Below are 24,762 nucleotides of genomic sequence, written 5' to 3'. Positions count from 1 at the left end.
TCTGTGCCTTCATGGGGCATGCAGTGTACATTTATACTAGGGCTGTCAAGCGATTAAAAAAATTAATCGTGATTAATCACGCTGTTAAACAATAATAGAATACCATTTATTTAAATATTTTTGGATATTTTCTACATTTTCAAATATATTGATTTCAATTACAACACAGAATATGAAGGGTACAATGCTCACTATTTTTTATTACAAATATTTGCACTGTAAAAAAGAAATATTTTTCAATTCACCTAATACAAGTACTGTAGTGCAATCTCTTTATCATGAAAGTTGAACTTACAAATGTAGAATTGTTAAAAAAACAACTGCACTCAAAATAAAACAAATAATGTAAAACTTTAGAGTCTACGAGTCCAATCAGTCCTACTTCTTGTTCAGCCAATCGCTAAGACAAACAAGTTTGTTTACATTTGCGGGAGATAATGCTGCCTGCTTCTTGCTTATGTCACCTGAAAGTGAGAACAGACGTTTGCATGGCACTATTGTAGCTGGCGTCGCAAGATATTTATGTGCCAGATGCACTTAAAATTCTTATGTCCCTTCATGCTTCAACCACCATTCCAGAGACACACATCCATGCTGATGACGGGTTCTGCTCGATAACAATCCAAAGCAGTGCAGACTGACGCGTGTTCATTTTCATCATCTGAGGCAGATGCCACCAGCAGAAGGTTGATTCTCTTTTTTGGTGGTTCAGGTTCTATAGTTTCCACATCAGAGTGTTGCTCTGACTTCTGAAAGCATACTGCACACCTCGTCCCTCTCAGATTTTGAATGGCACTTCAGATTCTCAAACCTTGGGATGAGTGCTGTAGCTAGCTTCAAAATCTCACATCGGTACCTTCTTTGCATTTTGTCAAATCTGCAGTGAAAATGTTCTTAAAATGAACATGTGCTGGCTCATCATCTGAGATTGCTATAACATGAAATATACGGCAGAATGCGGGTAAAACAGAGCAGGAGACATACAATTCTCCCCTGAGGAGTTCCGTCACAAATTTAATTAACGCATTATTTTTTTTAACAAGCGTCATTGGCAGGAAGCATGTCCTCTGGAATATTTGAAAATGTAGAAAAACACTCAAAATATTTAATGCATTTCAATTGGTATTCTATTGTTTAACAGTGTGATTAAAACTGCGATCGATCACAATTAATTTTTTTAATCGCAATTACTTTTTTTTGAGTTAATCGTGTGAGTTAACTGCGATTAATTGACAGCCCTAATTTATACCACGCTTAAACTATGAACACTAACCACACTTCTTTCCCTGTATCCCCGGTGCAATAAACTGTTGAATTTTGCACAAGTGAATGCTTTCATTTTTCAGATCCGGTGGGCAGGGGAGCAGGTTGGGCAGCGTAGAGATTGCAGCTGAGCCTTACTGCTGGTTGCCATTTTGAGACAGCAAAAAAAGGGATGGGTGGATTTGCCAGTTAGGGAAGATGAGAGAATGGCAGAAGTGCTGGAACTAGGGGTTCTGCCATACCCCCTGGGTTGAAGTAGTTTCCATTATGGGCAGGGTTTACAGTTTGGCTCACTGGCTCCCAGCAGCCCCACTGTACAAATTGTTCCAGAGAAGCGGAAAGGAAAACAAGCAGATAGGCAAGGGCCCTCTATGCGGTGGTGCTGAAAGCAGGTGAGTGTTGTGGGCTTAGCACATCACAGAGGCCACTTGCCTGGGCAGAGTCACTGCCATTTTGGAAACAGGTTTGGGAGGACTGAATGGACAGTGTTGGCTGAGGTGGGGGCTGGAAACTCAGAAGGGCTCGTAGCTCACATCCGCCTACAATGGCTGAGACCATGGTGCACCTGGCCTCAGCCATTGACGGTGGATGTGAGCTACGAACCCTCCTGAAGCTAGGGCCACAGTACTGTACAGTAATCATCATAATAAATGGTAAGTCTAGGTACATACATACCGAAGCCTCCAGGAATCTGCTTTATCAGTCCCGGCCTGGGTTCCTGGCTGGGACTCAGGATCAGCTGATGGAGAGCAGGACTGCAGCTAGCTTTCCAGCTGATCAGCGTCAGGATCCTGTGTCCCAAAAAGATCCTGTCTCTCAGGGGACAGCTCCTCTGAGACAGCCTCCTGCTCATCTTCCAACAGATCATCCTCAGTGGGGTAGTGGGAGAAGTGTGGGCAGCAAGATCCAAACGGTGCCTGGGACAGGGAGTACTAGAATTGTGTAGAATCCTATCTGGTTCATCAAACAATGGGCATGTCACATGTCCCCTGACAGATTGTCCCCCTTTTGTCCCTCATTTCAATGTACTTTTTCCTGACCTCCTCGCTCTTTATCTGGCACTGCTCCGTGTTCCTCACAAACATCTGCTTTGTAAGGTCCACAAGAAGCACTTTATTCCGGAGGCTGGCCACAAAAGCTTTTTGCACTGACACTTCTCCCCAGATGGTGACGAGATCTGGGGTCTGAGCACAGCACCAAGTGGCTGTGCAAGGTATGTTGTCTGGCTTCTAGAGTACTAGTGTGGTTGTATTACAAAAATAATGCACAGCGATCCACGAGCAAATGGGCAAAATCTGGCCCCGTGCCAGCTTTTATAGGTGGAGGGGTCATCTTGGGAACTTGACCCCAAAGCATGGGAGGGCACACCTGTAAATGGACAGGTCAATAATGGTCCAACTGCAAGGCACTGGGGGGTAGCTATTGGAAACATGCAAGAAGGTGAGAATGAGTTTTATGCAAGAAGATACTTTCTGCAAAACAGGTCACAGGAGGTAATTTACATTTATATATGGTTTCTTTCCCTAGAAAAGTATACAGGGGAGTATACATCTTACGCTGGAGTTACATTCCGCAGTCAGCGCCTAAAGCAAAAATCGCGTATAGACAAAATTACATTGAGTGTAATGGCGGGTGGAATCGCCCGCACTACAGGTACAGTATTAAAATTGTCATTTTTCTCTTTGTTTTGTTTTTGCCGACTGCGTAAAGCTGAAATTGCACATGTTAAATGCGCGTAAGATGCGACAGACCTGTAGATTATTTCATCGGACAGAAATACAATCCTCTCAGAGAGAACGTAGCAACTGTTTAACAAACGTTAAACACTACAGTTCAGAACAGGAAATGAAGATACTTTCTCCATTTTTACACACAGGGTGCACATTGTAGTTACTCCACTTGGAACTGGGCCAGGGTACCATGCCCTTCTCTTGCAAGAGTTATAGGGGAATTTTTAATAACCTAGTCCGCAATTGTGTCCACACGAATAGACCAGTCTCATTCAATTCGAAGCAAGCCTAGTCCACATTGCAAGAGAACACCAGAATTTGTGATAAATGTGGAGTTAATGCACAGTAATGAATTTGTGCCATGTGTACCTGTTTTCAAACTGGATTAACTTGATCAGGTTTAAAACCCCACATAGTCAAGCCCCAAGTCCCACTGAAAGTCTATGAGATTTAGGGATTTAAGTGCTTTTGAAAATGTTGCCCAAGATCTTTTGGACAAGACCACTGCCTACGTTATTAACAATTCCCATACAATTCTTGCAAGAGAAGGGCATGGTACCCTGGCCCAATTCCAAGTGGAGTAACTACAATGTCCACCCTGGGTGTAAAAATGGAGAATGAACTCTTCATTTCCTGTTCTAAACTGTAATGTTTAATGTTTGTTAAACAGCTGCTATGTTCTCCGAGAGAGAGGATTGTATTTCTATCAGATGAAATAATCTATACTCTTCTGGGGAAAGAAACCATATATAAATGTAAAAAGAACGAGGAGTACTTGTGGCACCTTAGAGACTAACACATTTATTTGGGCGTAAGCTTTCATGGGCTAAAACCCACTTAATTAGATGCATGCAGTGGAAAATACAGTAGGAAGATTTGATATTATATCTCTATCTACAGACACAGAGAGAGAACATGAAAAAATGGGGGTTGCTATACCAACTCTAACTAGACTAATAGCCCACCTTAATTGATTAATCTCGTTAGTTAGTATGGCAATCCCCATTTTCTCATATTCTCTCTCTCTCTCTCTCGCTGTGTGTGTGTGTGTATATCTTCCTACTGTATTTTCCACTGCATGCATCTGATGAAGTGGATTTTAGCCCACGAAAGCTTACGCCCAAATAGATGTGTTAGTCTCTAAGGTGCCACAAATACTCCTCGTTCTTTTTGCTGATACAGACTAACACAGCTACCACTCTGAAACACACAAATGTAAGTTACTTCCTGTGACCTGTTTTGCAGAAAGTATCTTCTTGTATTATGCTATTCAAGGTGACAGTGAGTTTTATACATCATTCCCAATGAGATTCACTGTATGTGTCGGTGTGTGGGAAAGCAATGTTAAGGGATCACGGTTAAAGTAATTTTTCTTTTCTCCACTTAAACCAAGAATATTTGGAAGGTGACTTCTAAGCTGCACTAAACAGAAAACATTCAGAAGGGTCCATTCTAGACAGAGCACAGAGGTTTGAGGTCAGCCCTTAGTTGATGAGGACTCAACTTCAGAGTGATCTGCTCCATCAGTGAATGAGAAACATAAAAGATAAGTGTTTAGTTGCGTCACACTTGTTAGAAGATAACACACCAAGGGCTTGATCCTGTGTGGCACATGCACAGATCACTGGGAGTATGAGTACAAGGGGAAAATGTGACGTGCAGGACAGGGAATGTCAGAGTACCCGAAGAGGCATTATCAAGTGCACTGCCCCATGGATGCCAAAGCTGCAGCCCTTACAGCCAAGGAAGAAAGATCTAGCTAAGCACATTGCGAGTGTGCAGAAAGGGTCAACGTTTTCACCCACATCCTCCGCCACATCCATCCACCCAATGTCTCTTTTTCCTTTAACTGTGTTTTGATTAAGATGACGTTGATAAAGGACTCTCCCCGACTTGGTCCACAGGACTGCACCCAGCACTTAGCCATACCCTTCGTGCTGATGATGAAGCTGACCGCCCTTATATTCTATGTGGTGAACCATGCTGATCTATTAAGCCTCCTGGATTGGCTTGGGTCACTCTCAATTTCAGGTGACATTGGAGCATCCTGAGCATCCACTTCATACTCCTGGATTGGAGGAGCTAGAGCAGTGGGTCTCAAGCTTTTTTACTGGAGTCTCCTTTCACATCGCAAGCCTCCATGTGCAACCCCCTCTAATAAATATATTAAACAGTGTGTTTAATTTAATACCATTATAAATGCTGGAGGCAAGCGGGGTTTGGGGTGGAGGTTGACAGCTCAAAACCCCCCATGTAATGACCTCATGACCCCTGAGGGGTCCCGACCCCCAATTTGAGAACCCCTGAGCTAGAGTCATGAGGGAAGCTCTCCAGGCTGCACCTCTAGTCACCTCATAGGACGGGATGACTAAGCAGAGATAGATGCTGCCGAGAGCATAGCCTTGCCACCAGAGTTGTAATTAGAGAGACACTGGACAGTGGTTTTCAAACTTTTTTTCTGGCAACCCAGTTGAAGAAAATTGTTGATGCTCATGACAACGGAGCTGGGAATGAGGGGTTTGGGGCATAGGCGGGGCTCAGGCTAGGGCAGAAGGTTGGGGTGTGGGCTTCAGGGTGGGGCTGGAAATGAGGGGTTCAGGGTGTGGGAGGGGGCTCGGAGTAGGGCTGGGGTGTGGGAGGGGTCAGGACTCTTGGCTGAGGATGAGGGGCTTGGGGGTCCAGGAGGGGGCTCCAGGTTTGGGGGACTTAGGACTGGGGGTGCAGGCTCTGGGGTGGGGCCAGGGATGAGGGGCTTGGGTGCAGGAAGGGGTTCCAGGTCCAGGGGGATTGGAGTGCAGGGGGGGGCCTGAGGGTGTGGGGTTTGATGTGCAGGAAGGGGCTCGGTCTGGGGGGGGGCTTTGGGCTGGGGATTGGGGCGCAGGCTTACCTCAGGCGGCTCCCAGTCAGTGGTGCAGCAGGTGTGCTAAGGCAGCCTTCCCATCCTGGCACCGCGGACTGTGCTACACCCCAGTCAATGGGAATGAGGAGCTGGTGCTCGGGGTGGAGGCAGCGCATGGAGCCCGGTGGTCCCTCTGCTGCTTCCAGGGCAGAGTGCGGTGTCAGAACAGGTAGGGACTAGCCTGCCTTGGCCAGGCAGCACTGCCGACGGGACTTTTAACGGCCCGGGTGGCGGTGCTGACCGGAGCCGCTGTGACCCAGTGCCTTACATTCTGCAACCTACTAATGGGTCGCAACCCAGAGTTTGAAAACCACTGATGTAGGATATGGTTCTACCCATATCTCTACAAGCAGAGGCAAGGTGAGGACTATACAGTAGGCCGAAGAAAGTGAAAAGGAAATGGGAGGAAGACAGAGAGAACGAGGGGAATGGAGAAGACCGGAGGTCAGGAGATAAAAGAGCAAATTGCAGTTTGAGAAGTTTGTATGGTTGACAAAAATGACATGTTTTACCCCTCACTGTTGGTAACCACAATAATTCCCACTATCATTCAATTGAAACTCAAATGTGAATGAGCAACAACATAACTTGCGTGATTTTGAGAGAGCATGCAACTTTGTGTGGACTATCTAAATTTGTTACCCTACAGGCACGTTGGAAATATTGTAGGTCTCTGCTTTTCTTTTGGTTTCAACTTTAGAACTCAAAAATGCAGTAACTTTGTTGGAGGAAAAAATAATATCCATTTTTTGGAAATTCAAGGCACACTCTCTCCCTTCAGTATCCTCCTGGGGAGGCAGTTTCATATGAATGCATGAAAATCCATCTTAATTGGTTCTACTCTGTCTGGTGACTATGCTATTGTTTTGATGTCAGACTAAACACTAATTTCCTACTTTATTTTACTTGTGGAAGTTGGGATTTTATAAAAATCCAAAGCAAAGAATCGTGTGGGAGAAGGTGGTAAATGTTGTAACAATAATGTGATACAGGTCTATCAGCTGCATGTATGCATGGAGCCCTAACTAGTCATCATATAAATGAATACAAAGGAGGTGGAAGATTACATTTTTACTCTAAGTAAGCTCCAGCCATTCAAATTCCAATCCACATCTCATTTTTAAAAATATGATTTCCTACTTAGATTTATTTTTCCTTTAATAACAGACAGTTTAGCATTTCATAGTTTTGCATTCTACACTCTTATACACACTGTCCTTGTATTAGCATTAAAACACAAAAGACATAGCAAGACCTCCAAACACAAATAAATACCAAAAAACACAGTATACAACAAACTGAAGTACAACATATAATAATGCTATTGGAAAATTAAGACATGTTGCTTCATTATTATTATTATTAACAACATGGTTATTGCTGAGCAATAAATTAGACATTTTTAAAGTCTGTCTCTCCCCACCCCCTTAAAAAAAAAAAGTACGAATACCACTGGTTACCAGATCACTTGCACTGTATCCTTACAGCTATTGATAATTAAGACAGGCAGAATATACACAATCAAATGAGGTTGGCCTTCTTTGGTCTTTGTTTTTGGATCGTAAAACTGAACATAACAGGTGTACCATTCACTGAAGAGTATGAGATAAAATGTAAGTTACACAAGTTTTATAAACATTAATTTGTACACTTCTTGATTACTCATGTATTTTCCACAGATATTTCTTAAGAGAATTTCTTGGAAATGTCAGCTTTTAGCTTTTCCAATTTGTATGTTGTTTCGTGTGTTTTAAAGGTTATCCTACTTGCCTGAGAAGAACGGACCTACTTACAGCCCATCGCTTCTGAATGGGATATTAACATCCCCTAGTCACCACTAAATTATTGGAGCTTTATATCTCATAAGAAATCCTGAATTTCCCCCTTTAGTCCCCTATAAAACTGAGAAGTTATATAACCCCTAACACAACAGCTACAAGGAAAATAAATGTGTGGATCATATGGTGCATCAGCAATGATGGAAGCCTGAACTTTTCCATTCCACAAGTGCAGATTATACAACTCGCTGCCAGTGAGACAGGTCATAGTTGGAAAATGTGTTCTTTCAAAAATGAGCTACAACTGAATTTAAAGCTCAGAACACTCTATGCAGGAGAATGACCTTTACGTATGGCAATGCTGGTTTATCTCAGTAACCCTTAGACAGAGTCAAATTTTCTCACTGCGCATCCCACTGCTAGCAATGGTGCGAGTGGACACTGGCATTGCTAAGAAGTTAAAAAGTCCTGGTGGAACTGGCAACCAAATTAACAGTTTAGTTCCAAAGGACCAAAAGGTAAAAAAAACACCACGAACAACAAACCCTTGCTTAAGTGGGTTGATGAACCAAAACCACAGAGTTGGGATCCAGATCTGAATTTACATAAATCCTGGGATATTGGATCAGGTGTATCTCTGTGACATTTAGATGTTATTTGAACCCTAAGGAACTAATCCTAACTTGGAGAAAATGTGGCCTAATATAGACACTAAGATCATGAAATGGAAGACAAAAGCTACAGTCTTGCTACTAAATTACATGAGAAATAGGATTAAACAGATCCCTTGTGTGCTGTCTCTCTCAACTCTTCCAAAATTTAAGGGATGCCTCTGAACTTGCACCTAAAATTTCTCCTTGACCTTCCCCCATTTGGCACTGTCTTGAAGACTCAGATTAAAAGGCAGGAAGTACAGTTAAACCCTCAATTTTGTTGCTCAGCTAAACTGATTAAGAAAGGGTCACAGTAAAGGTTGACAGAACCAAAATAAATCCACTTAAACTGTTTTTGGTCCCCCTGCCTACTTGAGCCCTTAAAATCTATTCCCCAAAATGAGGGCACCATAAAATGAACAACTGAAAAGGACCGTGTTTGGTGACATGTGGGCTGTCACATGCATGCCCCTAAATCATGACAGCTCGTATGTTTAATTCTAGCCCTTACAGTCTTGACTGTGGGTCTTTAAAATATGTTACTTCATTTGTTTTTCAGTTCCTTTAAGGGATAAGCACATGAAAAGGTGAGGTCCAGTGCTCTGAACATAGTACTAGGAGACAGGAACCTCTAATCTAACCTTGGCTCCAATACAGGCTCCTTTTGTGGCTCTGGGCAAAGTCATTTAACCTCTCTACCTCAGTTTTCCTGTCTATAAATTGTGAATGCGTCTTGTGAGGATTAGTTCTTGTTTGTAAAATGCTTTGTAAATGAAAAGCACTACGTATTATACAGTGAGCACTAAGAATCACTATCAAATAGACCAAAGTCCAGGGTAGACTTTTTTTTTTTTTGAAGTTACCATGATTTCTAGGTCAACAGAAGTTGAGAGGTATTGATTGAAGTAAACTACAGGAATCCCAGGAAGAGGTGGGCAGAGGACTAGCTGTTTTTCCATTTTCTTACCTTCCCGAATCAAAAAACAATAATCTTTCGCCCCACCTCTTCATTCTGAGCTGCCCAGCACCAACTATATTTTTTTAAAAAAACCCTGAATCTCCTGATTAGCTGAGTGAAAGGAAGGATGTGTGAATAGACGCCACTCCATGAAGCATCCATATAAAGTTTTCAGAAGGATCCAGCAAGCTACCCACTTCCCACGAGACAAAGCAGATTTTGTGTGCAGAGTGCTGAGTCTTCATACCTGGAATGTGGGAATCCAGGGCTTGCTGCTATACATGAGTCTCCTTTAACAGCAGCAAAAAATATTTGCATCAGTCAGCGAAGACTGATTTGGGGGCTGGAATTATTTTGACAACTTCTATATGGTCAAACAATTCTTTGCCTGATGACAAACCCAGAATATATATATAACATTGTAACAGTGAAAACTAAGGTACTAGGTTTGTAACTAAAATTCATTCGCTAAGATTTTTTTTCTCCCTCCACCTATTAATATATTTGCATAGTTAAACATCAAGGCATCAAGACTGCAGTAACATTTGATATAGTCAGGAGGTGCAGAATACTTCTCTACATTGCCTACAGGCTTTTCTGTCTTGCACCACAGAGCACCAATGTTATTAGAAACTGCATTGTTGGTGAAATGCCTATTCAGCATGATGGACTACAGTTAACAAATAGGTGGGTTTTAAACTCAGTCGCAACATGCCATAATCAGGGCAAGTTGGTAGCAACTTGAGCAGTACAATCGTACCCTAACATTCATGGGTTCAGTACTTTAAAACTACAACTAACACAGTTCTCCATTACCTTGCATTTGAGAGATTCATCAGGCACATTTCATATCTTCAACTTTCCTTTTCCAAATAGGAAAACCAATTTGGAAGAGGAATTAAACTGCATTTTATCTTTATTTTTTTAAGATAACTAGCATGTTACCCATTACATTTCATTATCACTGAAGTTGAGCTACCCTTTTCTGTTTTCCTATTGCACATTCTCTTTGAGAAGAACAAATTTACAGTAAAAGGCTGAAATCAACATTGCATATAAAAAGTCAGCAGTTGACTTAAGTTGTGAAGGCGTACATGTAGACAATAGCTAAACAAGATCCCTCTAAGATCAACAGAGAAGTAATGCAAACGCGGTCATGTATAAGGATCACAGATTGGTCTTTAAACGCTGAAATAGATTCATCCTGTTTGGAATTTGAGACTTTTTTTAAATAACAAATGCAAATGTACTGTATGTATAGCGTACAACAGACAGAAAACTTCGGGTAGATTTCAATCTTTTTGCTAGATGTACCAATGGAAGTGGGAGAGGCATATACACACACTTAGAAGGTCACTACTGTGGAACAAACAGCGAGAGCATCTGGCTGTACACGGCTAATGAATACTAAACAGCAATGACAAGATTCCATTATGAAGAAATTCTGTTTATGGTAATGATTAGCACTGTAACTCAAATACCATGGGCCCTCCACTGCATTCATGCAACTCTACTGAGGCTCATGGGGCTTCAAGGGTGTGATCCGAGGGCAGAATATAGCCCTATGAGTCATTTTTACAGATAGTCCCCAGAAAACTTCTGAAATATCTGGGAGGAAAAAAAACCTGAAATGTTCAGGGGAAAAATAAATGTTTAATAACCTTACTGGACCCACAGGGCAGTAAAGCACAAGGAATCGTTGCCCTAAATTTGGATGACATTTCATGACCTTATTTCTCTAACTGCTACATACTTTCATTGCTGGGAAGCTGAAGGAACCCACTTACATATACAGCAAAAATCTCAAAGTCCAGGGATATCTGGTGATTTCTGCAGATATAGGGATATTATAATGATGTACTCCACAGCAGGATATAGTTAAATTTTGCATAAGATTGTTGGATTCTGCAGAATTAAGGGGAGCAAACTGGAAATTCTGTGGCAGCTTCACATCATTTTTAAAAATGAAAATACAGCTTCCATGTTGATTATCTTGATATTAAAATCAATGTATATGCCAAAAGATTTTTGTATTGACAATACATTACTGCATTACAGAAGCTGTCAGAATGAAGCTGGAGGTTTTGGCAGCTGGGACTTCTGGCATCTGAGTAAGCATGGAATGAAGTTTGGAGAACTATGGATTAAATACACTAGCTGATGTTTCTGGTAAAATAACCAGCAAACAATTATTGTTGACATTTAAATTTTCATCACTGAGATGAACTGGTGATTCAGACATCCCAGAACTATTATTAAGCTGTATGCAGACTCAAGAAGACTACACTAAATTTACACTTGTTCCGGTTTCATTTTTTGTTTAAGAGCTTGAATTCAGGAGCATAATTCTGCTGCAAGACTTGTAGCCTGCATCTACAAAATTGCAAAACACACAAGGGGCCTGATTATAATACAACTCTCACCTAAATCAGTCCCAGATTCAAACAGGATAGAAACTGTTCTTATGTGACCATACATTTTCATTTAAATTTCACAATACATATATTAGCAATGGGAGCAGAGCCCTTTGGACATTTCCACTTGGGAATCCTGTTTTCAGTAAAATTCTGTGATGCACATACACAAAAGCTCAGCTGCCTACATTCATGACTATTAGAATGGTATGCAAGTTGAGTGAACCTTTGCTCTAAAGCATAAGTGATGGGTTTACTTAGGCTGCCTGCATAAAACTGCAAGTGCCATATAGATCTTCTGCAGGAAGTCCTCCTTCTGTGCCAAAAGTGAAACATTAGCACAATAGCTTGCACCTGTTGTCACCTATGTACCATAAAAGGAATATAGTACCTAGACAGTGGAAGGCAAGAACAGGAAGACTGATTGTTGTGGAATGTTTTGGATGCCAAGAAGCAGGCAGTATTCTAGCAGGTGCCTGGAAAACCCATGAAGACAACTTAGCATGCACTGTACATTTGTAACAGGAAAGTACTTCTTGCAGGCACAGTTTGTGAAGGCACAGCCATAAAAGACAATGGCAACAGAGACAAGCTGAACTATAAAGGCATGAATTCAACTAAGCCCTAAGTAAATATCGTGGCTACGCCCCCAAAAGTGGAAAACGGAATGGGTACAACCCTGACTGTCAAGACGACCGGCACAATTCCCTCTCATGTGCACAAAGGTGTACTAATTAGCTTCTCCCATTAGCTCTAAGCAGCACTCAGATTTTAAAGTAGCACCCAGATGGCTGGTATATAATTAAGTTATGCCATTGGACTTTCTATTTCCAGACTAACAAGCAGAAGTAGATAAACACAGTGGGTTGCAATCAGCACGTTTCAGGGCTGGGAAATGCTTGCTGCTTAAGTTCAGGCAGTTATAACAAAGAAATCCGGGCATTGAGCGTATACATTAATAGCCACTCAGAATTCTCAGATTAGTCAATGTAAAGTGCTGCCACCTTCCATGCACAGGATTGGGAGGAAGCACGACATCTTCCTTCATGTTAGCGTAGGGGCACTGTCGAAGTCCAAGCTCCATAGGAGCAGTGTGCATACAAATTTGGCACTTGAACATGATGGATTCCACAGAAGCTCTCGCAGCCAAACCTGGACTTTGGCTTCTATTCTGCATGTTGCAAATTATCTAAGGGCTCTGAAGACAAGGCTACACATTTTGCCTCAAGTCCAGTTAAAACTACCATTTCGGGTATTATAATTAATCTAAATACCAAGCTATGGTTTATAAGCAGCACATCACATTTAAGGCACATGTATGCATGCAAGCCACCATCATCTTTCCATTGCTTTCTGATCATATACCCTTAATAAGATGCAATGATCGCTAGTATAGAATGAACTTAGAGGATCATGACTGGCTGTTTTTCAGCACTAATCCTCTTTCCCCACACTGAAAATATTAGGTGTTGCACATTTATGCTGTCAGCAATATATATAGCTTGATTGGAAAGCATGAGGCAGAACTTTAAAAGCGTACAGGATTCCGTTTAGAACTCCAAAGTTCAACAAATGCCCTATTTTAGGGTGAAAACAATTATAAATCTGATAATGATGCACAGCATCCATGAGTGATTTTTCCTTAATTTTGAAATAGTGTCATTAACTACGACATATATTGTAGGTTTACATTTCTAAAGAGAAATAACATCAATAGTTGAATAATTTCTTTTTTTATCACAAGTGATAACCAGTGTTTGATATCTTCTATTTTTCTTCCAAGAAATATCAGTCTATCAACGGCTTTAAAATAAAATGTTTTCTGTAACAATTATTAATAGAACTTTAAATAAAAATATGATTCTGATTTAGATACTTTCAAGAAGACCTGGATATTTTTCAAGGTCTTCTGACAAAGTAATTATTAAAACAGAGACCAGATGAGGCCTTAAAAAGACAATATACTATATTTCAGACACGATTGCACTTAGTTTTTCAAAATAATTATATCATAGTTGCAACATTACTTCATCATTTCTTCTTTTACTTAACATGCTGACAGTTTCCAGCTAACCCACATGTGAACTTTTTTGTATTCTAGTCTAAAAGAAGAAAAGTCAGGTAATTTATTCAGCACATACTTTACATGTCTTTTCACCTCCAATTGACTAGATTAATAAGTTAAATAAAAAAGCCTCTCTGACTGTAATCATTATCCTCATGAGGGATAAATAATTCTTCAGAGTTTAAGTGTTACTAGTTCTATTAGAAAATATACCATGGTATGATTTCTTAATGTGTTGCTACTTTCGCCATTGGACCCGATGAAGTTATGCCTTCAAACTCTTCCTTCTGTTCCACAAGGTGGTCCTTTGTGCTTTAGGACCTCTGATTGAAGACAAACTGATAGAAAACCCCCAAATGGAGTTGTCTTCTGTTTAACTGCCTCCCCATTTATATGTCAGGGGTCTGGTAGATCCGAAGTATCCACTATGACTTTAATAAAAATAGTATCATCTTTAATATACGTTCCATTTTCTAGAACTGTTTGAGCCACAAAGACTGGGCAGCCAGATGCAATGTTCATTTCTCCAGTAGGCTTCTTGAAACTACTGCTGTTTGGATCTGGCTTGAAAGCATCTCCTAAGTGACGTCGAGAAGCTCCCTGATCCATTAGCATCAGAGTCACTTTCTGTTTAAATGGCCAAGGAAGTAAGGCATCATATTCTCCACGCATTATGACGAAAAACAATGACAAGTGCGTCCCTTTTCCCATGCCATCTCCATTAAGGTAAACTCTGGCACACATCTTATAGCCAAAGTATCCAGTATAGAAAGGCTGGCTGTACAATGACAGAGTCTTCCCCATGACGGCCTCTTGTTTCCGACGTTTATAATCTCGAATTTTCCAAATTAATACTCCATTGTAACTGGCAGTTTCTAACACCTGGAATCGGAGGTCCATGTCAGCCAACCGAATATCATGAACACTCAGCATTTGATCGTGTCTACTTAGCTGTGTCTCTAGTATGGCTAGTAGAAAATGGAGAGGGGGTTTGTGAGAAAAAAATAATTTAACTTTTTAAAAAAATATATAGGATTAATAATCAATAGCACAACTTTAATAAATAAATCTCACAATACTATAATAGTATAAAGTTAAGAACCAACTCACATTTAGCCACATACATTAATTTCCACTGCCAGCAAGCAATGATATTAATTGGCTCTTTTATAAAGCTGATATTTTACTGTATTATAGAGGAAGTTGGGAACTGCACTACACTTGGTAGAAATGTCAAGCACTCAAAACATCCAGCATAAATATAGTTCAAATCACAACGCAATACTGCTATAGCTAAAACACAAAATTTGACATTTTTGCCTAATCTGCTGTTTGCCAAGAGTCTAATAATATTAACTATAGATTTATCATTGTGGAAACCTTTGAAAATGATGACAGAACTCATGTGATACCATTTAAATGAAGAAGACCCGTGGGCTGTTTCAGAATCTTCATCTTTGCCTGATCCTTCATTGGGGATCAGCAGCAAATGTATTATGAGTAAAAGCTGAAAATTCAAGCTATGTCCTATTACTGATAAACAGTTTTCTGCACTACATGGTACTGAGTACTCCCATCTCCCCGAGGTTTTGTTGTTTGTTCATTTTTTAATGGGTCCTTTCTTCCCCTCTCATGGAAGATAATAGTCATCACTTTATTCCTTTGTATTTTACACTCTGGCAACGATAACAAAAATAGGCAGTGTGGATTAGCCGAGGTACTTACATGAGGCAGTTTTTTGCTAAAATTATCTTTACATAGTAATTTGTCTTTGAACCAAACAATATTGCCTGAACCCTTAAGAATGGTCTACACTGTACTGCTAACTTGTGGTTTTCATCACCTTGTTCAATGTGTGAGGCAATGACCTTATTATTCAAATAGATTTCATTGTGTTCTTCTCATCAAACATTCCTCTGTACTAGACATAAAAGACTGTAAATCGACATCTGGAAGCATATTTTCAAGTGAATAAAAATAAAAATAACTGATCTGTTCACTGGGACAATATTACTCCAAAAATACTTGTCAATACACTGAAAATATTTTATAAAGAAGCTACTAGAATCTATTAGCTTTCTAAGACCAGCTGAGAAAATATTTGCAATTAACTTTCAGTGTAATCAATACTATGTTCAAGAGAACAAAGTAAGATAGGAATGAAGTCTAAGGTACAACCAGGAAGGAAAATGTCATGCCTTTAACAAAAAGATTACACACCTAATTTCCTTTTCAATAAGCTGAAGGATCAGTGTTACTGATGATGTTTTCAAAGGAAAATCACAGTGGCAGTTACATTCAAAATAGCTCATTTGGTTTTTTTACAGTAGCTACTGGGTGGTACTTTACTCCAGTGTGCTTACACTCACCTGTACTTCGAGCTCCTTGTCCTGCAGTTTTATCAACGCTTTCCAGTTCACTCACTCTATTCTGAAGGGACTCCACACTGCTCTTCATGATGTCTGCCTCCTCCCAATTCTGTCGGAATGGGCGGATCTCTTTGTCCAGTTCTTTCAATTTCTCTGCTTGATTGTCTATCACTCGCTTTATGAAACAGTAAAATTTAGTTAAAAGAAAAGGCAACCACCAGGAAAAGCTGGAAATAATGAAGATTATACAAGGATTGTGCCTGTGACAAAAAACATTTAAAATAAACTCACATCTCTTAAATGAACCTTAGTGGTAGCATAATCTAAAGGAACAAGGATGGGACTAAAACAGGAACAGTTTTACTACTGGTTCTGCCCCACTGATCTCCTGGGTGGCTTTGGTTATGACACTTAACCTCTCAGTTTCCACGAAGTGTGAAACAGAGATAACTACTTCATAAGGGTGTTGTGACAAATTAACGTCTGAACAGCACTTTGAAATAAGAAAGTCGCCTGTATGTGCTGCTATTATTAGAGTACTGTCAGGATACCCAGTAAAAATAAGATTTAAGAACAAGTTAGAAAATTAGTATTTTGGCCTTTGATTACAGAAGTTGGTTTCAATAGAAGGTCTTATAAATGAAGGTTTTATTCATTGTTGAGTTTAATTTGGGTGGGATTTTCAAAAGCATCTAAGTGATTTAAGAGACAAAAGTCAGTAGAACTCATGCTTCTGGTCACTCAAGCACCCTTTGCTCCTAAATTTAAACAGGCCATGCATCCTGAAGTGCTCCCTGGTTCAGCTTTATGTTTACAGTTATTCATAATTTTAAAAAGCCATGAGGTCTTTGTTCAAGAGAAGTGCAGAAAATCTCATCTCTGAAGCAGGCACACTCATTTCATTTCTCACTACTCTATTTTAATAAAAAAAATTAAGCAAGGAAGGAAGAGCACGCCCACCAGATTGCTTCAAATCTAATACAAAAAATATGGAACGCTTTATACTGTCACAGCTAATTTAGAACAGCAGGAATTTTCGCCAGAACCATGTATTCAATTATAGAGTTAAAATGATAGTGAAAGTATTTGAAACAAGAAACTGCTTTGGCTACCAGCTACAGTTAAATTCCAGATCTGAGTTGATGGTTTCATATAATCTATCAGAGTTTATTAAACAGCCCCAGCAAATTTCAAAATGTTTCACTTCTACCTTTTTTTTTTTTTTTTTTTTTTTGCATTTTAATACAAAGACAAGTTCAGTTTATTTTGTGTCTGCCTTCTGGGCAGATAACCAAGCATTCAATGTTCTTTGTGGGGATAACCCTAATGTCCCACACTTCATTCACTTCCCCTTTTGGATGTCTATTTTAACCATTCAGTTTCGGTACATACTGGAAATCTGTAATAATTAAATGAAGGCTCCAAATTTGACAGTCTGCTGGTAGAATTATTATATTCTAGAGGTGTGTTTTATCTTGCTATATCTAAGAAATACTAAGCTATGTGGTATGTTTCAAGAATAACGGTTACATATTTTGAAGCATCAATGTTAAAAAAAAGTATGTATGAATCTTGAAATGACGACTATGTGAAGCAAAGCTCTGTACTAAATCAAATGTGTAGATTTGTGCTTCCATCAAATAGATTAATGTCACTGTGTGTAGTGATGCTAATCACAAACTACGAAGACAAAAAACGTTATTCAACAAACTTAGACCAGGAGTTCACAAATTCAGAATCACACATAAATTTAAAATATACCCATAAGTTGACTCTTGACTTGTATTCATGGCACTAGAGTTAGACTGCAAGTTCACTGGGACAGTGGCCATCTTTTTGTTACATGTTGTACATTGCCTCACACAATGGGGCCCTGATCTCTGACTAGGGCCAACAGACACAATACAAAGAAAAATAATTTTCATAAGAACCAGGCAGTGCCACTATGGGAAAAATACAGAAAAAGTATAGGCAAGGTTTTTCCTGGGAACAATAGTGCCAATATGGGAGAAAATTATTGGACTATTTTTTTTTTTAGGAACAACTTTTTCTCCACCAAGCCATATTTAATATGCTATCCTTGACCACAATGCATCCAGGTTTTACAAAGAGAGTTTTGTTTATTGCCAGAGAGTGTATTATATTTTATCCTTCAAAATTGTTCGGGATAATTCCAAATACATGGAAATAGGTTTGTAATCTATTGAAAAGGAGGCTCTGGGATTTTTTGCCTCTTCCCCTGCAGGCAGGCAGAGGATTTTCACACTGGGAATACTGAAATCTGAATTTAATGCAGCAGTGGAGAATTATATTTTCTCTAATTATGTCATTAGTCAGCATGCAGATGTCGCACACTGTACTCATAAATTTTCAAGCAGATATGAATTTTCTATATATGACTTTCTATTTCAACCACTAACTTCTCCAAATTATTAGCACAGCCAGCTCTATGCCTGCATTAAGCCATAAATGCCTTTTCTGAATACTGAAGTTGATGATTTTTAATTTTCTGTAGGTAGATACTCATTTGTTATAGATATTTTATCCATTTATAAAAATCTTATACATTATTTCTGGACCAGTCCTGGCTACTAAATCTAAGCATGCTTCAGAACTTAGACCAGGGGCGGGCAAACTTTTTGGCCTGAGGGCCGCATTGGGTTCGGAAATTGTATGGACAGCCGGTTAGGGGAGGGGAGCATGGCCCGGGACCCCCCCCCCCGAATATGCGCCCCCTCCTCCCGGGGTCCCTGCCCCATCCAATCAACCCTGTTCCCTGACGGCCCCCCGGGACCCCTCCCCCATTCACCCCCCCACCTGCTCCCTGTCCCCTGACTGCCTCTGGAACCCCTGGCCCTGACTGCTTCCCGCTGCCCCATCCAACCCCTCCCTCCTTCCTGATTGCACCCCCGGGACCCCTGCCCCCATTCAACCCCTCTAGCAAAATTACGAATTTAAGCTCCCAGTCAATCATATCAAGAAGCAATAACTGGTTCCTTCATGGTAATTGTTCTTTTCCTTCTCAGCTTTACCACACTATGCTAAAAGATACTACAGCAGTTCCCCTATAGAAAAAAAGTGTAAATCAATAAAGTGCACCTCTACCCCGATATAATGCGACCTGATAAAACACGAATTCGGATATAATGCAGTAAAGCAGCGCTCCGGGGGGGGGGGGGGGGGGGGGCAGAAGGGGCGAGGCTGCGCACTCCGGCGGATCAAAGCAAGTTCGATATAACATGGTAAGATTTTTGGCTCCCAAGGACAGAGTTATATTGGGGTAGAGGTGTAGTGCCTATGCACTGAACAAGTAGGATTTAATGTTTCCTAAAAAATATTTCAGGAGGCCAATGAAATTGCCCAACTTCTTCTCTTATTCTCTGGCTGTTACAACACAGCTATTACAACCCATATGGGATGCCAGGCCTGGAGATACAAGTTTCAGATTCTTCTCCTTTAATGAAAAGTATTGTCTGCCAAGTGACTCCACATACGAACAATTGCACTTGGAAAAAAACACCACCACTTGTGCCAGGAATAATGTGCAATGCAACTAAGAGGAAGTTACTCGCCTTGCGCAGCAACAATGATTCTTTGAGATGTGTCCCCCTATGAGTGGTCCACTCTAGGTGTGTTTGTGGCCCCATGCCTCCGATTGGAGATTTTTAGATAGTGTCTGTTCCGCTTGCACATGTGCCCTCCCTCCCTCGTGGTCTGCCTCGAGGCTAACTAGCACTGTGCGGGTGAATCACCCTCGGTTCCTTCTCTACTGTGGAGCCCTTATTTGAGAACTCTGAAGTATAGGGGAAGAGGGCAGGTTGTGGAGCACCCATAGACACACACATCTCAAACCACCATTGTTATTGCTCAAAGTGAATAACTACTACTTCAAGAAGCATCCCTATGGGTACTCCACTGTAGATGAATCCCGAGCAGCATTCCCAATGGAAGGCTGGGGTTTTGGAGTCAAGACTGTTATGGATAACAATATCGTGGAGCCAAAGATGGCACTGGAAGCGGAGTCTCTAGTAATCGCATATTGTTCTGCCAAAGTATGAGGAAACGCCCAAGTCACTGCCCTGCAGATTTCTGGGATGGGAACATTCTTAAGGAAGACAACAGAGATGGAAACCGATCCCATAGAATGTGTGTGGATTCCGGATGGAGGTATCAAATTACAAGCATGTTAGCAAGAGTTAATACAGTTCGAGACCCATTTGGAAAGTCTCAGTGATATCACTGCGCCTTTTGACCAGTCCGCAATTGAGAGAAAGAGCTCAGTAGATTTCCTAAAGGACTTTATCATGTCCAAATAAAAGGTCAAGGCTCTTCTAACATCATGTGTATGCAGTATAGCCTATCTGTTGTCACGGTGAGGCTTTGGGTAAAACGTGGGAAGGTGAATGAACCGGTTCATGTGGAAAGATGAGGTCACCTTGGGGAGGAACTTTGGGTGCAGCCTCAGAATGACGTTGTCTTTAGAGCTCTGTGCAGATACAAAATTTGTATGTGCATCCAATCCGCAAACATGGTCTGCAGCTATCCACTTCCACGGATGCAGATATCTGTGGACATAAAGCAGATATCCGCAGACTTCCAGGCTCTAGTTATCGTTAAAGAAAATTGTGAAGTGGTGGTGTGCCATTAATGCCGCTATTTCCCCTATTCTCTGTGCTGAGGTGATGGCTACTAGGAACGCTGTCTTCATTGATAAATACGTAAGAGAACGAGTGACCACAGGTTCGAAGGGCTGTCTAGTTAGGCTCTTTAGAATTCGATTTAGGTCCCATGTGGGGTGCCTGGTGTATGGGAATAGGTTTCCTATGCCATTGAGAAATCAGTCACTGGATGGATGAAAATCAAGTATCCATCTATTTGTTGGTGGCAGGCCGTTACGGCTGCCAGATGTGCCTTGAGGTAGCTTAGAGATAGTAGGCCTCAAGAGGAGGGAGTGATGTAGTCCAGCACAAAGGGGAGGGAGGAAGATACTAGGACGATTTGTTTGGAATTACATCAAACGTGGAATTTTTTTCCATTTTTGTAAGTGAGTGTGGCAGGTAGCTGACTTTCTACTGTGTAATAACACTTCTTTCACCTTTTCAGAGCAGCAATTCTGTGTGTGTCAGAACCATGAAGGAGCCAAGAATTGAGCCGTAGAATCTGTAGGTTGGGATGGAGGATTTGTTCATCATTCTGTGAAAGGAGGTGAGGAGTGGGCTGAAGAGGGATTGGTGGACACAGTGTTAGCTGTGCCAGGTATTGGTACCATGTCTGTCTCAGCTAGGTGGGAGCAATCGGTATAATTTTTGCTTTTTCTCTCTTCATTTTTTAAACAAGATTTTCAGCATCAGAGGAAATGGAGGAAACGTGTATAGAAGGTCTCTGTCCCATGGGAGAAGAAGAGCGTCTCCTAATGAGTGTTTCCCAAGACTGGCCTTGGAGCAATAGAGTGGGCATTTCCTGTTCAGGTAAGTGGCAATCAAGTCTATTGTTTGTGTTCCCTAGTGATAAAATATGCAGTGGAGTACTGTTGGGTTTATTTCCCACTCATGGTCATGTGAGAATTTGCGGCTGAGGCGATCTGCTGTTATAGTCTGTACTCCTGACAGGTAAGTGGCGGATATGAAAACATTGTGATGAATGCACCAATTCCATAGGTTTAGTGCTTCCATGCACAGGGAGGATGATCTAGTGCCCCCTTGTCAATTTATATAAAACATGCACACTATGTTGTCTGTCATGATTTTCATGCAAGTGTCCTTTATTAGTTGAAGAAAGTGTGCACAAGCATTTCTGACTGCTCTTAGTTCTAAAAGGTTGATATGGAGAGTCGATTCAATAGGGGACCATTTGCCCTGAACTTTGTGGTTGTTCAAATGGGCTCCCCAATCTATTAGGGATGTGTCCATTGTCAAAAGTAATGTTGGGGGGGGGAGGAGTGGAAGGGCCTCACGAATAAGATCCCCGCAAAGAGGTTTGTTGGGTCTTTCCACCATTCCAGTGAGTATTTGACCCTGCAGGGGTCTGTCTCTGTTTGGTGTGTGGACAGACCTCAGCCACACGTGTATACACCTCACATGTAGTCTTGTGTGAGATATCATGAACATGCATGTCACCATGTGCCCGAGAAGCTGGAGGCAATGTCTGGCTGGTGTTTGTGGGCTGGCTTGAACTGTCTCTATGAGAATGGCCAGGATGTGAAATCTGTGTTGCGGGAGGAATGCTCTCACTTGTACTGCTTTGAGATTGGTCCCTATAAACTCCAACCACTGTACTGAGTCAAGATCAATCTTTGGCATTGATTTGCAAACTCAATTGTGGCCCATAGGGTGTTGAAGGAGCAGTCTCTGAGGAGACAGTTGTCCAAGTAAGGCTAAATCATGATCCCCACAGTGCATAGATGAGCCGCTACTACAGAAAGGACCTTGGAGAATACTCTGGGTGCGGATGAGAGGCCAAAGGGAAGTACCCTGTACTGGTAATGGTCCTGGCCAAGGGTAAACCTGAGGAATCGTCTGTGGATGGCTGGCTCGATATATGGAAGTAGGCATCCTGGAGGTCAAGGACCAATCTCCCTGCTCTAGAGATGGAATAATTGCTGCTAGTGTGACCATCTTGAATTTTTGAGCCTTTAGGTAACTAGTTTAGTGTTCTTAGATCTAGTATGGCTCTCCAACCTCCTTTTCTCTTGGGAATCAGAAAATACTGGAAATAAAAGCCTTTGCCTCTGAGGTGTACAGGAATGGGTTCTATGGCTCCTAAGCATAGTAGATGATCTATTTCCTCTCTTTACAGTCTGGTGACATGGATAGAGTAACCTTGGAAATGATCTCCAAGACCGATCTGTTGGAAATTAAGTATTCCCAGTGTTGGAGGAAAAGATCGAGGTGACATCCAAAGGGATGTGAAAGGTCTATAGGTTGCAGCTGATGTGGGGAATGGTCTCTTGGGGCCCCAACCAAGGCATTCAAACTGGTGTTTTGAGGTCTAGGGCTGAGATTGTAAGGATTGAATGGCGATGGTTTATGCCTTTGAATTCTAGGCTTCTTTCTCTATGGCTCATAATAATGCTGTGGTGGCAGGTATTGGGGTGGTTGGGATGTATGGGATGACAGAGGACTGAATTTCCATTTCTGTCCTGGTGTGTAGATCCCTAGTGAGCGCAGTGTGGCCTAGAGTCCTTAAGAGTATGGCGCGAGGCATCGGTCTTGTCTTTAAAAAGTTTGGAGCCCACAAAAGGGAGGTCCTCGACTGTTGTTTGTACCTCTTTCGGCAGTCCTGAGAAGTGTAACCACGATGCCCATCACATCACCACCACTGTCGATACCAAGCAGGCTGCTGTTTCCGTAGCATCTGGTGTGTCTGGTGCACTGTTCTTCCTAACTGACCCTCATGTATGATTGCTTGAAACTGTTCCCATTGTGCTTCTAGCAAATGGTCAATAAATGTATTAAGTTTAGCATAGTCCATGTGGTCGTACTTCCCCTTTAAGGCTTGATAATTTGCAATCCTGAATTGCGAAGTTGTTGAGGAGTATGCCTTCCTACCAAATAAATCAACTCTTTTCCAGTCCCTGTCATAATGGGTGGATTTAATATGATGCTGTTGGCCATGGGAATTCACAGTATTCACAATGATGGAGTTAGGTGGAGGGTGTGAAAAAAGGAATTCTGCATCCTTGGAGGACACATTGCACTTTTTATTTGCCCTTTTATATGTTGGTGTGATAGAGATTGGCATTTGGCAAATGACCGTAGCAGGATCTAGAAGTGCCTCATTGACTGGGAGGATTAGTCTTGAGGCGGAAAATGAGGGGTGCAGTATATCCACTAACTCGTAACGGGTATCTTTCACTTCCACCAGCGGAATCTGTAGTGTGTCTGCCACACTTTTTGTGAGATCCTGAAATAGTTTAAAATCATCCACCATGGATGGTGAAGGAGGCATCACCACCTCGTTTGGGGAGGAGGAGGAGATATTCATTGGTGGTGTAACTTCCTCCTCTAAGTCTGGCCTCTTGCTCCCCAAAAGTTTCTTGAGGTTCTGGGGCTCTAGATACAGAAGCTGAAGGAGACAGTCTTACTGATTCTTGATAGGAAACACCAAATGTCTGAGAAGTATGATGCCTGTGGGCTGCCCATGGGTCCCAGTATGGCCACTGGGATGATGGAAAGGGCATGGGTGGTGGTACCCATGGGCGGCCATACAAAGAGGATTGAGGCTCGGAACAAGAGTGTAACAGGGAATGCCCTGGTTGATGCAGAGATGGGCCATGGTGTGAGGGCTGTGAGAGGATACCATTCTGGTCACTATCTGAGACCTCGCTGTATAGCGGTAAAGGAGACAAGGAGACTGGAAGTGAATGCCCCAGCACTGGTGGTGATTCCAGGGATCAAGATGGGCTCAGAACCGGGACCCTGGTACCAAGCAGCAGGGACTCTGGAGTCTCAGCCACCATGACATCACTAGAAAAATGAAACTCTCATGGTACCGCAGTGATTGGTACTGACAGGGCTTGTCCGTGTTGACTCGCTGGTGCTGACTTGCCAGTACTGAGGAAACTGGCGGAGATCTTGTGCGAGATGATTGGTCCGATGGGGGTTGTTTGGAAGTAGTTAGTACCGTAGGTTTCC

At 41.6% G+C, this 24,762-nt stretch overlaps 1 protein-coding gene across 7 annotated transcripts in view; it reads right to left on the bottom strand.

Annotated features, from left to right (window-relative positions):
* Positions 1–11,501: 11,501 nt before the first annotated feature.
* The window catches only part of TRAF3 (TNF receptor associated factor 3), a 135,374-nt gene continuing 122,113 nt past the window's right edge, over positions 11,502–24,762 (bottom strand). For all 7 annotated transcript variants that reach the window (XM_054027876.1, XM_054027873.1, XM_054027875.1 and 4 more), the window contains 2 exons: positions 16,130–16,304; positions 11,502–14,728 (listed from right to left, as the gene is read on the bottom strand). In XM_054027876.1, the coding sequence (XP_053883851.1) occupies positions 14,157–14,728; positions 16,130–16,304 (747 nt within the window). In that variant the 3' untranslated portion in view covers positions 11,502–14,156. The remainder of the gene's footprint in view (positions 14,729–16,129; positions 16,305–24,762) is intronic.

Source organism: Malaclemys terrapin, chromosome 4 (genome assembly GCF_027887155.1).
Source record: "Malaclemys terrapin pileata isolate rMalTer1 chromosome 4, rMalTer1.hap1, whole genome shotgun sequence".
NCBI lineage: Eukaryota > Metazoa > Chordata > Testudines > Emydidae > Malaclemys > Malaclemys terrapin.
The sequence above is the reverse complement of the archived record's forward strand: the minus strand, read 5'-3'. Positions and strand labels throughout refer to the sequence as shown.